The sequence below is a fragment of the Accipiter gentilis genome, chromosome 6, assembly GCF_929443795.1.
Source record: "Accipiter gentilis chromosome 6, bAccGen1.1, whole genome shotgun sequence".
NCBI classification, from domain to species: domain Eukaryota; kingdom Metazoa; phylum Chordata; class Aves; order Accipitriformes; family Accipitridae; genus Astur; species Astur gentilis.
The window spans coordinates 37,586,229-37,599,589 of record NC_064885.1 but is presented as its reverse complement, the minus strand read 5'-3'; the positions used below and the strand labels follow the sequence as shown (position 1 = coordinate 37,599,589).

Below are 13,361 nucleotides of genomic sequence, written 5' to 3'. Positions count from 1 at the left end.
AAGTAATAATAAAGCTGAGTTAGCTCTCAAAACCAAAACCTAAAGGCCTGATCTCTGAGCCAGTATGCAGACAGCTATGAGGCCCTGTTTCTGTTTCATCCTCATCGTATGAGTGGAGAGCAGGATAGAAGGTTGCTTTGCAACACTCTTGTCCATCAGTATGGAGGACAAGATGAAGAAAAAGTTTGTGTATTCAGAATGTCCTTCTTCCTTGTTACTAAGAACAAAAGTGATGCTTCAGACCATTTGATTGGTATAACTGGTACTCTGTATCAATGTTGGACCCTCTCTCTCTTCCATGGAAGTCATGGAGTTTGGATGACAATAGTCTCGTTGCAGGCCACGTGAGGGTGTGCAGAAGATGTTTCCCTGTTCTTGAGAACAAGAGAGGTTTATACATTTCCAGCACAGAGAGGCGTGTTCATCTCCTAATTTACCCCCAAAGCCACACTGTTGTTTCAGGGAGGTTGAGTAGGGTATAGATTAGACTAAACTTGACTGAGCCATTACGGTGGTAAAATTTGATGCTTGACATTAAAAGGAAGGTGGTTTAGGCAGGAATAATGATCAGTGAATTTATGAAGAACGGATAGGATGAAGATTGGGTTGGGGGGGGACAGTAGGATGGTTAACTAGGGGTTTTTGGTTTGGGAGGGTGTTACTTATTTTATTTGCTTAGTGGACCTACAATTAATGTTTGATTTAGCAGTTTCTAGTAACAGATGGATATGAACTATAATATACTTAATGTTTCCAGCAGTGTTAGTAATAGCTCAGGTTAATTCGTGGTGCAGATAATCAGGAGTGTAGTGCTTGTGTGTTGTGACTTGTTCAGAAGCCTGAGTTCCTTGATAAATGGTACAGCAGTTTATTGGGTGAACTTTACTTTTTATATGCAAGGCAGTAAAATTTTGAAGGTTGAAAAACCAAGAACAAAATGTGGTGAGCACTCCAGTGTTTTAATGGACTTTGTTGTTCTCTGATATTTAACTTCTTTGAACATTCAAGTGTTCTACTCTGTTGGTGTGAATACCCCATTGAAGATATTTAAGGGACTACAATGAAATGCATATGAGGAAATAGTTAAGTGCATTTGTGTGTCTGGATCAGAAGGCCATGTAACTTACCTGGCCTATATAGTGCTAATTATGTATTGTTGTGATCTTGTCTAGATGTAAGTGAATTTGGTCAAGTGTTTTTGCTTGATTTTTATTGAATAATGAATAAATCAGTGAAGGTATAAATAATTATGGGTATTGCGTTGCTAAGAAGAGAGACTCTAGTGGTGTATGCTTTCTGAACTCTAGTGTACATTCCTTTTCAGTCCTGCATAAAGTAGTACAGCGTATTCTAGTTGATTTAGTGATGGACAGGCTGTTAATTCTTAAAATAGCTAAGGAGTAGGAACTCGACACCTTGAATGATTTATGTGTTTTCTTTGTAAGCTTGTTTCTGTTTTGTAACCTTTAAAATGTGGGTTTTATGAGTGGTATCATTAAAATTTATACTCCCTCTAGTATGTGATGTTAGTCATTATTGCTCTGCTGTGCCTCCAGATCACCTGTCTGAATTATAAAACAGACTTCCTTGGAGCTAAATAGTAATTTTTTTTCCTTTCTAGAGTAAATGCGTGTTGACTTCATTATTTTTCATTGGTGCTCCCATGCTGGAGCAGAGGCCAGAATCTGGCCTTTTCTGCTTTCCATCCAAATGTGAAAGGTTGCTAGTAGTAACTGTGTGTTTCTAAGAATGAAATATGAAGGGTCTTTTAACTTAAGAAATTTGATATCAATCGGAAGAAACTGCCAGAGAATTTGTTTTGAAGTGTTTTTTTGAACTCAGACTGATATGCTCAGTAGGTGATTTAATGTTGTGCTAGGCTTTGTTACGCTAATTTTAAGATGTTTCACTGAAGAGTGAATCTTCAGTAAGAGAAAATCCAAGCTAATACTGCAAGCGAATCACAGTCCTTCTTTCAATCAGTTGAGATTTTTTAAAAGATGTGATATACCAGGAACGACTTTGCGAAAGACTTCAAAGTTAACGCCTTTAGTCTGCATCCTCAAATTGAGGGTGCCAAAAATGCTTCTTTTAGAAAGCTCTGCCATATTCTAAAAAGTTGTGGGTTTTTTTGAAGCCAATGAATTGAATGGAAAATGGAAGTTTTGCTTGAGCCGTGGACTACTGCACTGGTTCTCTGAAGGTTGTCAAGCAAACTGCTCTGTAGCTCATGAAGATGACCCATCACTCTCTTATTTCAAGAAATGAAAGATCTTTATTCACAGTTTATGTAGAAAGATCATCTAGCAGATTGTGATATAGATAATTCATTGCAAACTCCCCAAACATGGCTTAGCCAGATTTCATACAGATATGATACGGCATTGTTCTCTGAAACACAAATAGAGGCAAATGTTTTTGTTTTTTTATCTCGAGCTTGTTTACCTCATGCAAAAGAGCTAAGATTCAAGCTCTTCCTAGCAATGCCAATATAAGAGGTTTTTTTTCTTTTACAAAAATATTGCTGTTGTAATAACAAATGTTTTATTGGTGTTAACAGAGGATAAGATGCTGATTTCAGTGCAGCCTGAGGCTACCATGATGTATTCAGTACTGTCATCTAGCTCCATTGACAGATATGTGATATAGTACTAGAACACAACTTTGAACAGCAAAAATAGTGTTATTGTTGGAAAACTTGGGAGTGAAATAGCTGCGATTAGAGGTATGTCAGAGTAAGCGCGCTCAAGCATTAGGTCCTCGAGCCAGTGGCCCCTTCGTGAAATATTTGGTATCATGCTGCATGTTGTTACGGTTATTAAAATTTGCTGTCTGCTTCTGTTCCCAGAATGATTATTCTCTCAATATTTGCAAGGCAAGTTTCCTGTCACGTTACAAATTTCCCTATTTAGTTTTGCAATAAAGAAAATGTGAGCATCAGAGGTTCCTGCATTGAACACTTCCAGTAACATAATTTTTACAGCTGTAAAGGGATGCTCTGTGGGCTTTTGCTCTCTCCTAATATCAACTAAGGTCTTTTTTGAGAGTCTTGTCCTCACCTCATCACACATGCTGCAACTAGACTTTGATTAAAGTAATACTATTGAGTTGAAGTTTAATTTGCTCTATGCTACTTAAGCGTATTTAAAAGAGTGAGCAGGCTCCATACATAAGTGTCAGTGAGGTAGCGAAGAAGGTAGAAAGAAGAGCTGTGATGCTGATTAGAGGAGGCTGAGTAGAGTTTTTCATAGGGTTAATGCTTTCCAAATTGGAGGATATAAGATTGAAAGTGAAGGGCACACTCCTTGTAGAGGGAAAGTGGTAGAGTGGTCCTAATGCAGAATCTCATTAAAGCAACTGTCAGGATTCCTCTATTTTACCATCATGTCCCCTATTCTATAAGAGTCAACTGTCGTTTTGAGTGAGCATACTGCCAAAGAGGCATTTACAAATAAATGAAAAATGTCACAATTGATTTTGCTCCTTTCAGAGTACTCCGTGTCAGCTTTGTCACAAACCCTTTGTTATTCTCTTTTTCAGATCTCTTGTCTGGACATTGGAAATAACTTTGGATGGTTCTGGGCTTCTTTCTGTTGACCCAGGGTAAGCTCCTGGGATTATGACTTTTTATTAACATTTGTGCAACAGTTAAATAATATTGACTTTTCAGTGCTTATAAAGGATGAAACGCTAGAAATTCATACCAATTACCTGATGAATGTATATCAAAGCTACATAGTACTATCCACACTTGAGAATGCTACTAACAGAACGGATTTATTTCTTAGTTTCTTCTATAGGAGTATTTGTGAATTATGGTAATTACTTTGCAAATGTTGCGTGCAGCAGTACTAGCCACGTAGAATATATATATAGCTACGTATTTTTATTTGTTTCTAAAGAATGTGTACTTCTAAGTTGATAGTGTTCTTCTCTTTAATATTTGTAATTACTCATTCTCTTTCAATGTATGTTATATGGTTATTATAGTGCATATTGCTGCTTGTAAACATATCGAAAGGTAAGCTGTTTTTCTTATGTATTTGCTGGCTGAGTAAGCGAACCTAATGGGTAGTATCAGTAAACCCCTTTTTAATGCAAAACTGTTAGCGCAAGAATGAATATCTGTTGGAATTTCATTATAAGAAATACTTGAGATGGTTTAGATAGTGAAGTATCTAAACTACTATCACTTCTAGTAAAAAAAGTCTTAGTTATTTTCTCCTTGAACTTCGGTTTTGCGATAGCAATCAAAAATGCATGGAGTGTTTTACTAAAACTGCTGTGAAAGAAACTTCATTAATGTCTATAGAAATGCCCGTGATTCCTTAAATAGGAGTTGAAGGTTTTTAATGACAGACCTAGTGCTACACTTATGAGTAATTTTTGTCCTTTTTGCATTTTCTGTGATGTCCAAGAAGTGGAACCTGCAAATAGTAATAGGACAATAGTTTACTACTATCTACTAATGTCAAAAGGTAAATTTGCACTGTATAGAAAGAATTGTTTTGTGACACTGAGTATTTCTGAAGGGATTCTTCAACAGCGATTGACACACGTTTTGCAATCTGGCAAACAACACAAAGTCTCTATTTCAGTGCATGTTACTTTTTGTCATAGCGTATTTTAAAGAGTTGCTGCATTTTATCACTATTGCTAATAACAGATTTTTAAAAACAGAATAACTGAAGAAAATGACATTGCTGCAATTTGTGTACTCCAGAAACTCCTAGGAAATCCAAGAAGGGATTGCAGTCTTTTAAGGGAAAACAAGAACAGTTTATGGTGTCACCTGCCCTGTATACAGATTTCTTTTACATTCCTCTTTTGTCTGAGATAGTGAGGTACCCTGATTAGCTCTACTTTTAACACAGCAGAAATATCTTTGCATTAGTGTATGCATATTTGTCAGCTCTTTGAGCATTTTTAATGTGTTACATTCACAGTAAGCTTTTACAGTTCTGATATACCCTTTGGTTTAATTGAAATGAAATGTGTTGAATTTGTTTTAAAACAAATTTTCAAATTAATATCTAAAATAACTGTTAACTTTCCTGAAAGTCTAGAATTTTTATTTTTGTTCTTTTAACTAGAAACTAAAACTTGTTCCCTAAAACTACCAAAGAATACCCTTAATTTGTATTTCGGACACTCTTTTGTCTACATGTTAGTAGAAATTTTGGGACAAAGCTCTGTAAGGCAGTCCATGGTCCTGTGTTAGCAGCGGGCTGTTCAACCTTGCTTTTCTTCTACTTGTATTAGAAGAAAATCTGAGATGTGAATCTAGTACAAAAACAGAAAATGAGTTCTGGCAGTGTGAAAACTGATGACATAATTTCAATGACTTAAACCAGACAGTTCAAGGCTGTTATATTTGTGTAATTAATTATTGTTGTTACTGTAAACAAAGACAGAAGGAAGGAAGGAAAACTTAGATGAAAATGAAGTAGAACTCAGCTCTATGCATCCCCCAAACTCCTCTCCCCACTTGACTTTAACAGTACAGTAAATTGTTTTAAGGTAAATCTAAATGGAATTCCGTAGCATTTCACATCTAAATGGGGCATGCACTTACAATTAAAGCAGTGCTGCAAAAGGAAATCTAGAACGCTTCCGTAATGCCTTGAAACAATAGCAAGGTATTGGCTAACTATGACTTGGCAGATTTGCAGAAGCTTAGACTTTTGATCACCAAATCTCTGCATGTAAACATGTTATGTAGTTTCATAATGTTACTGATGTTGATTTGTCCGAGCTTCTTCTATAGAGCTGGGCATACTCTGATGCATAGTTATGCATATGTAAATCTCTGTGTGCCAGCTGATTGCATATATGAGAATTACTTCCGTATATTAGTCTGAATCATAAGATTTCTCTCAACTGCTGGATGTCCCTACAAGCAACGGATGAAATGTACTGATTAGCAAAATTACCATGAGCTAGAATATAACTTTAGTGGGAGATTGTTGAAGATGTCCATCCATCAAATAGCAAACACAGATTAATAAAAAAAAAGAAACATGTGAACACCACAGCTGCTTATTTAGTTCACTAAGGAACATTGCAAGTAGGGAATGAGCCTACAAAGACCCAAAGGGATACACAGAGCGTTTGTTCCAGTGAGAACCCTTCTTCGTAGCTGGTGAAAGACAGTGCTGTACTGCTGTAACAGGTTTCCAGTACGCTTATTTTCAGCCAGGAGCAAGGGAATAGGGTAGTGAACTGAGAGCTGTATCTTTCGGAATCAGTTTCTGTTCTTTACGTTTTCATTTACAGTTTAAAACTATTAAAATTTCAGTTTAACTGATTGTGATCTCCCCCCACCCCCCCTTAATTAGGTTTAGCTATTAATAATGACAGTTATTTGTTTGGCTCCTGAACCCAGAATATTTCTTCAACACCTTTTCATGCACAAATGTCCCTTCCTATTAAAATTAATAAAGGTGCTCTATTTCTAGGTCATGGGGACTTGTTGGTCTCATATTTCAGCACGATGAATCACAGACCCTTCCCAATCCCCAAATAAATGACTCTTCATGGCATAAGATGACTCTTCTATAGATGAAGAAAAAGTACTTGAAGAAGGAGGGAAGTAAAGGAGGGTAACCTGGTCAAGTGGGGAAAGATAAGATTTGACAGAGTTATCATTCATGAGTTTGTCAATTAGGTCATTACAATTTCACTTTTAGAAGAAGTGTTTTAAAATCCTGAAGATCCTTGCTCATTAAATTCAGGCCAGTTTCTAGCACCTCTTCTGACTTGTACCATGTTACTCCTTGAGTGTCTGTGTTACTCCATTGACTTCAGGGAGATCACTCATGGAATAAAGAAATTGTTCCTCACCTCTTTGTATCTGAGGCTCTGTTCTGTGCTGCTGCTGCCTTTTAGCTGTTAGAAAACTTTATTATCCAACTGGTTTCCTCTGAAATGTTTTGTGTAGTTGCTTTATAAATAGCGTTGCTTCAAGTGGTGTAATAGAACTCATAGCAGAAAAGACATGTGAGTATGACATGCCCATGAGACAATGCTAACAATTTGCAGTTCCTCATTGCTGTGGCTGAATGAGTTGGTTTTAGGTAATTTACTATTCAAACAGGAATAACGAGGTAAAATGCGTTCTACTCATTTTCATTGTGGCACAGTGGTCAAGCCTGAACCACTTAATTTTAGGGCTTGGACAGAGCAAAGGAAATTGCTATTCACTTAATTGATCATTCTCTCATAGTTGCCTCTAGCTGTAACGTGTTAATGATGGTCAGAGAGATTAACCATTAGAAGATCCCCCAAACTGTATAGGAAAATACCATGAAGTAGCTTAATGGTGAAACAGTTTAATTGCTGCTTAATCAGCAGAGCAAAGGCAGGGAAGGAAGCTCACGTGCTGACCCCTGTGTTCCAAAGCAGTTTTTAGTCAAAACAGTGACTTGAAATGCATGTAATATGATCATCTGTGTATAGTATATTTGAGAGTGGAGGGAAGTGTCTTTGGCTGTGTTTCCTCGGGTCATCTTGGGAATATTTTCAATGCTCAAAAGCGTTAGTAGGACCTAATGCATTTTATCCCCCCCCCCCCCCCCCCCCCCCCCTTAAATTGTAGTATTTGTTTAAGCAACAAATAATGATAATTGCAGCTGGAGGGTTTTTTTGCATTTACTAGAGCAACATTGTTTGAAATTCCATAAAGGATTGGTTCCCAAGTACATATGCCTGCATATAGATTTGAATTACTGTAAGAAAATCAGTGAATTGCCATTGAGGTAATAGTATTGGCTCTATTTGATAAGCCTGTCATTGGGGCTCCTTTGAAAATTATGGCAATAATTAATGATGGCTGAACACAACTCCTATGACTTCTGTAGGTCTAGAAACATGTTATGCAAAGTTGTCCCTGAGTCCGGTGGTCTTCAGCAGAGCCAAGATTTCACACGTTGCCTTCATATAAAGGAAGCAAATACAGCCTTCCATCCCCCACCATCTGTTGTTAGGGGTATTCCCTTATTTTCCACTGTTTAGAGGAAGAATTTGGCTCAGTGTTCTCAAATTAAGTATAGACACATAATTAAGATTTTTAACATTTGTAAAAACTGGACTTACATGCAGGAGGTAGATTGTGACAGCCTGCTATGCCATACTAAAATGACATGTAAGTAGAGCAATGTTTTCATCAACAGAAATGTGTTGCTGTTTAAAGTTGATTCTCTCTATAGGGGGCCATAATGTAATTAAAAGACCATAGCGTAATCCTTCAGGATTGCATATTAATTCCTTAGAGGGACAAATTCATCTTTTCTGACTGTAGTGGTGTATGACTGACCATGGAAATACTATAGAACTATAAAATGGTCTGTAAAACAAAGTATAGGTTTTTTTAGACTAGTATATTTATTTTATAAAACTAAAAGGCTCATACTTCTAACGATTTTTTGCTTGTAGCAAACTGGAAGTGAAAGTATTTGTCTTAAAATTAAAAATTGACGTGGAATGCTATGTACTTTTCCTTAAAGAAACTGCATGTAAAATATGTCCTCTGTGAGGACTGAAGAGTATTAGGAAGTCTGTGCCAACACAAGAAGAATCTCTTGTTACAGATGATGGTGAGTTTTTGCAGCTAGTGTGAACTAATGCAGTGATAGCTGCATACTATAAATTTTAAGGATGAGAATTTTGAGCAGGTTTTTTTTTTCCAGCAGTGGGTGGAGAGCTGGGTTTGTCTAATTGAGACAGTGTTACAAATTAGCCTTGTTTGGATTTTTCTTGGATTTTTCTATCTTTTTTTTTCTGTATGACCAATGCTCTAAGTGTGAGTTTGTAGTAGAGGATTGTGCTGACTGGAAGGGGAAGGAAGCTGCCTGTGTGCTGCTCTGATGGAGAAAGACTAGGAATATTATTCAGTGAGTTTGATCAGAAAATACTTTGTGTGCAAGTCCCTCTGAGCTGACATGTTCCCCTGCTCATAGCAGGAATTCTGAAACCCATGAGGGCATTATTTTACTGTCTTTATTTTGCCCATGTAGGACATCTTTCTGATTGTGCTATGAAGTGTATCACACTTGAAAGGTTCTTTCCAGCCCACCACACTTGTGTGTTTCTGCTGTGTTTCAGTTTGTACTTAGAATTTTAATTTGGGCATCACCCCTTCCTTTACTAATATTTTCAGCAGTGGTGGTGGAAGTAAGTTGTTAGCAAGGCCCTTGCCTGTCATGTCCCAAAATGAGACCCTTTTCTTGGCGAACAAACTAGACCTTTGCTATGGCAAAGGCTTTGGGAATGTGCAACAAAAATTCAGAAGTCTAGTGAAGGAAGCATTGAATTTAAGCCCGGCCTTGACTACCTCATTCAGGTTGATGTTCAGGTTGTGATCTTGTTGGAGGTTACATGCCTTAGTGCAAAGAAGGGCATGAGTGTCTCCATGCATCCAAATTAGAACTGATGACTCTTGTGTGTGACACTACCTCGATTGAAACCAAAGGCTGGTTGTAGTGTAATCGCTATTTGTTAATTGATAAGTATCTGGAGTAGCGTGCAAAACAAATTTCAAAACGGCCAAGGTATTTGATCATTATTTCTCACATGTCTATTGAAAAATTAAAGAAAATACGGAAGTTTAAAAGATGCTTCTGACCCTGCTGTAGTTCAGGGAAGAGGTGTAATATTTGGCAGCCTCATGGCATTCTCAGTATACTTAATTCTTTATGACTATACTGTTCTAAATACAGGACAGCTGAGTTAAAAAGTGAATGTTTCCTGTACCTTAAGACCTAGGAAGGAGATAGTCTTCTTGGGAGAGTTTTGACATTTGTTTTAATGGAAGCAGGATCAAGCTCAAATGCTAGGTTAGAATGACATTTAAAAGTGATCAACAATACTGATCAGTGAATCGAGCTGTTCAAGGTGTTTAGTTTAAGAGACTCCTTTATGTAACGTATTGTCAACTCTGCGTTTTGTTTTTTTAATTATTAGAATATAGCTATACCTGTATGAATAAACCATCTTCATCCTGGTGACGTTGGTGACAAAGCTCTGATGGATTTCAGCAACATTATGAATCTCTCTGCTGGAGATTCAGTTTATATGTATAGATACAGTACTGTTCAAAGCAAAATATTTCACAGTCCTAGTATGAACACTTTCAGTGCTCTAAGGCATCTCAATGCATTATGGAAAAGAGCTCATCTCTGCCGAGAGAAATATTTTGCAATGGTTTTATTTTCACAAAAGCTAAAGCCATAACCAAGAAATGATGACCCAATTTTTGATTAAAATGCCAAATCAGCCCAGCTCCCCTCCCCTAACAAAACACCTGCACAGCAAATAAATAATACTGTAATTAAAGTAATGGAGGTTTCAGCTTCAACAAGGAGGATATCCAATATGTGAGGCTTGCAGAAAATGGAACTTAAAAGCCTGATGTTTCAATGCATTGTTGAGAGATGGGATCGAGGGACTTAACTGTAGGCAGGTCCAGCTTTTTGGGAAGCTTCTCTTCGAGGTTTAAGTATTCTTATTGTTTTCACCTCTTCTCCAAGTCCGCCTGTGCCTTCTATCCCCATCAGCTATGCCTGCTGTCTTCTTAAAACACTCTGCACTGAGAGTCACTGACTTTGTTACTGCAGACCTTATGGATTTGCTGGGAGTTCGCTGAGTAACACTTATTACAAGCTTTATGTTAGTGGTTACTTTTACGAAGTATGACTTTTTTTCAGATAAATAGGATCCTTTATCCTAGGTAGTACTATCACTGTTTTTGTCACCAGCTACATGATGAATATCTTCCAGAGAATGGTAAATTGGATTTTGGAGATAAAATTTCATGACCTCAGTTTACCTCATCTGAAAGACAGTTTTGTTGGTGCATCACTTTAGAATGTTTCCTTTAAAACATATGATGATGCTTCACATTCCCCCATTTAGAAGGTGCTTTTCCCCTTTACAATGTAAGTAATAAACGCCTTCTGTTCCTTTTTGGACCTCCTAAAACTTATTTAGTCCATTTTCTTTGCTTTTCTGTGTTTATGTTCACGTCTTCATTTATCCATTAGTTCTCTTCCTTTTAACACCACAGAAAAATCTGCCTAGTAGATACATGTTGAGATATGAGTAGAAATAAAGGGTGGGGGCAGAACTAAAGGGGCTGACAGAGACAGAGCAGAAGACAGGGGATGTGGCCCTTGGCATTTTCGTTTTGAATAGTTCAGTGGTTCTGTGACGTTTGTAAGAATACATCTGCAATGAGAAGTGAGAGTGCCTTGTTTTTTATAGCTTTTATAGTGACATTAGTTCCTTCAACCAAATGTGAGAAGCCTGCTACCTTCCTTTTTCCTAGTGTTTTTCATTTGTTTTTCCCATACCTCAGCTTCAGCTGAAGCTTGACAAATGCAGGTGTTCTTACAACTTGTCTTGGAGCTATACTTCTGATTCTTCTCTCACCTTCCTTTGCAATAAGAAATATCTGTTCAAATGTTTTTTATAGTTTCTTTATGATAGGCATTTCAGATACCTACTGCTGAATAAATAAAACTGCCTTCCTAGCTTAAGGAGCCTGGGATGTTTTTTCATTTGTTTCTTAAAATCTGTTGCAGTACAGAATGTAGTTGGTTGTCATAGTAAAGAAAGTGGCCTGGCATTGAAATGAGAACATAATTAAAATTATTTTTACTTTTCTCGGGACTTGGAACAAACTTACTTAAAGCTTTTCTTAGAGGTATTACACCTAACAAGCTCTCTTGAGAGAGATCGTGGCAAAGCAGCTAAGCTATCAACGGAAATACTGAATGGCTGCATTCCTTGGGTTTTGCTTAAATTTGAAAGTAGATAGGAACTGTGAAGAAATATAATGCAATCTGGTAAAGAAGCTGCAGCATAACTCCAGTGGCCTCAGACACAGTAATGTACTAGTATAAAAATCTCATATTAACCTGGAATATAGGTAACATCATAAAACTCTCTGAAGTTGCTTAGCTTATGTTCGTCCTTGATGCATCATCTTCAATGTCTTGTGATGTTGAGATCAGTTTGTGCTGTAAACTGTGGAATGGAAATCGGGTCTTTTCACTTGCTGTAGAAGAGGCCCCGTGACCCTTTTCTGGGCTGTGTTAGATTATGGCATGCTAAATGCAAAATGACCACTGAGCTGAAACAGCAGTCAAATAGTGTTATGTTCTTGGTTTTAATCTTATGGCAGGTTAAGGTTCACTAAGCTGCTGAAGCCACTCGTGGTCTGAGGTTTTCTCTCCCTGCCCACATGAATGTACATGTGTACATGATAGAGTCATAACACTGGTATTCTAGGGTTTGAAGCAAGTGGAGAGGGAAACAGTAATTCTTGGGTGTTTCAAATGTTTCCTGGTCCTTTTTTAATTGGGAATGCTTGTTAATCATGGAGTTAATTGGAATGTGCAATACTTGTTTTATTGTAATCCTTTCTCAGAGTTTGTGAATGTCTTCCAATACAGGATCAGTAGTAATGGTTTTGCAGAGTCACAGCCCTTCTCTTTCTACATCTGAAACTTACATTGAGTTGTAGCATGTCTTTTGTTTGTTGTTTTGAGGAGGAGATGATACAGGGGTCTTGGTGAAAAGCATGCTTGAATTTGAGGAAATAGTTGTTCTTCCAAAAAGTAGTGTTTTACCTGATTACTTTTGCCGGCTTTCAGCAGACTCTGGAAGATGATACCGTAAGCAGATTGTCTTAAATAAGAAAGAATGCAGCTCTTCATTGAATTATGATATTACATTCTCAAAAAGGAGCACAGCGATGTGGGGATGCATAGATTTGGACAACAGCTTTGAAGCAGCAGGGGACAAATCTGTTGATTATTGCCGTACACAGCTGTATGTCTCTCTCTTAGCGGTACGCTGTACTCCCAAGTGCTCTGACCGGATGGGTTACTGTTTGACTTTCGGTAAGAGCAAAGCTTCCAAAGACTCGAGCTGCAATGTTATTTAGGTGTGCCTCGTAGCATTTTTCAAAATTGCTAACATGCTTTCAAGACTAAAGTTCTATTGAACAACCTGATCCTTGTAAACCTCCGGAGCTAGGTAGCAGACCGCTCTAGATGTTTTGGGGAAATACCATTGAATATCTTTCTCCATTATTATGCATTCACACACATTTGAAAATCTGGGATCAGAATATTGGTGTCTTGCATATTCGACAATGATGAGAGTTGTGACTTGCAAAAATAGATCTGCATTTTACATAATGCCCCTGAAATCATGAAGCTTTTAAGTTCTGATTGAACTGTAGAATTGCTTCAGAAAACTGTTTGTTTTATTATTATTATTATTATTTAGGATTTATTACAATCTGATTTTTTTTAAAATGCATTGAGGGACGTTTTCTTGTACCTTCTAGACTTCTT

General features: G+C 37.3%; 1 protein-coding gene across 2 annotated transcripts in view; it reads left to right on the top strand.

Annotated features, from left to right (window-relative positions):
• Positions 1-13,361, top strand: part of NAALADL2 (N-acetylated alpha-linked acidic dipeptidase like 2) — a 499,849-nt gene that overhangs the window by 23,903 nt on the left and 462,585 nt on the right. For both annotated transcript variants that reach the window (XM_049803241.1, XM_049803240.1), the window contains exon 2: positions 3,541-3,603. Coding sequence is in view for 1 of the 2 variants with exons in the window: in XM_049803240.1 (XP_049659197.1) it covers positions 3,573-3,603 (31 nt within the window). In the remaining variant the exon portion in view is untranslated. The remainder of the gene's footprint in view (positions 1-3,540; positions 3,604-13,361) is intronic.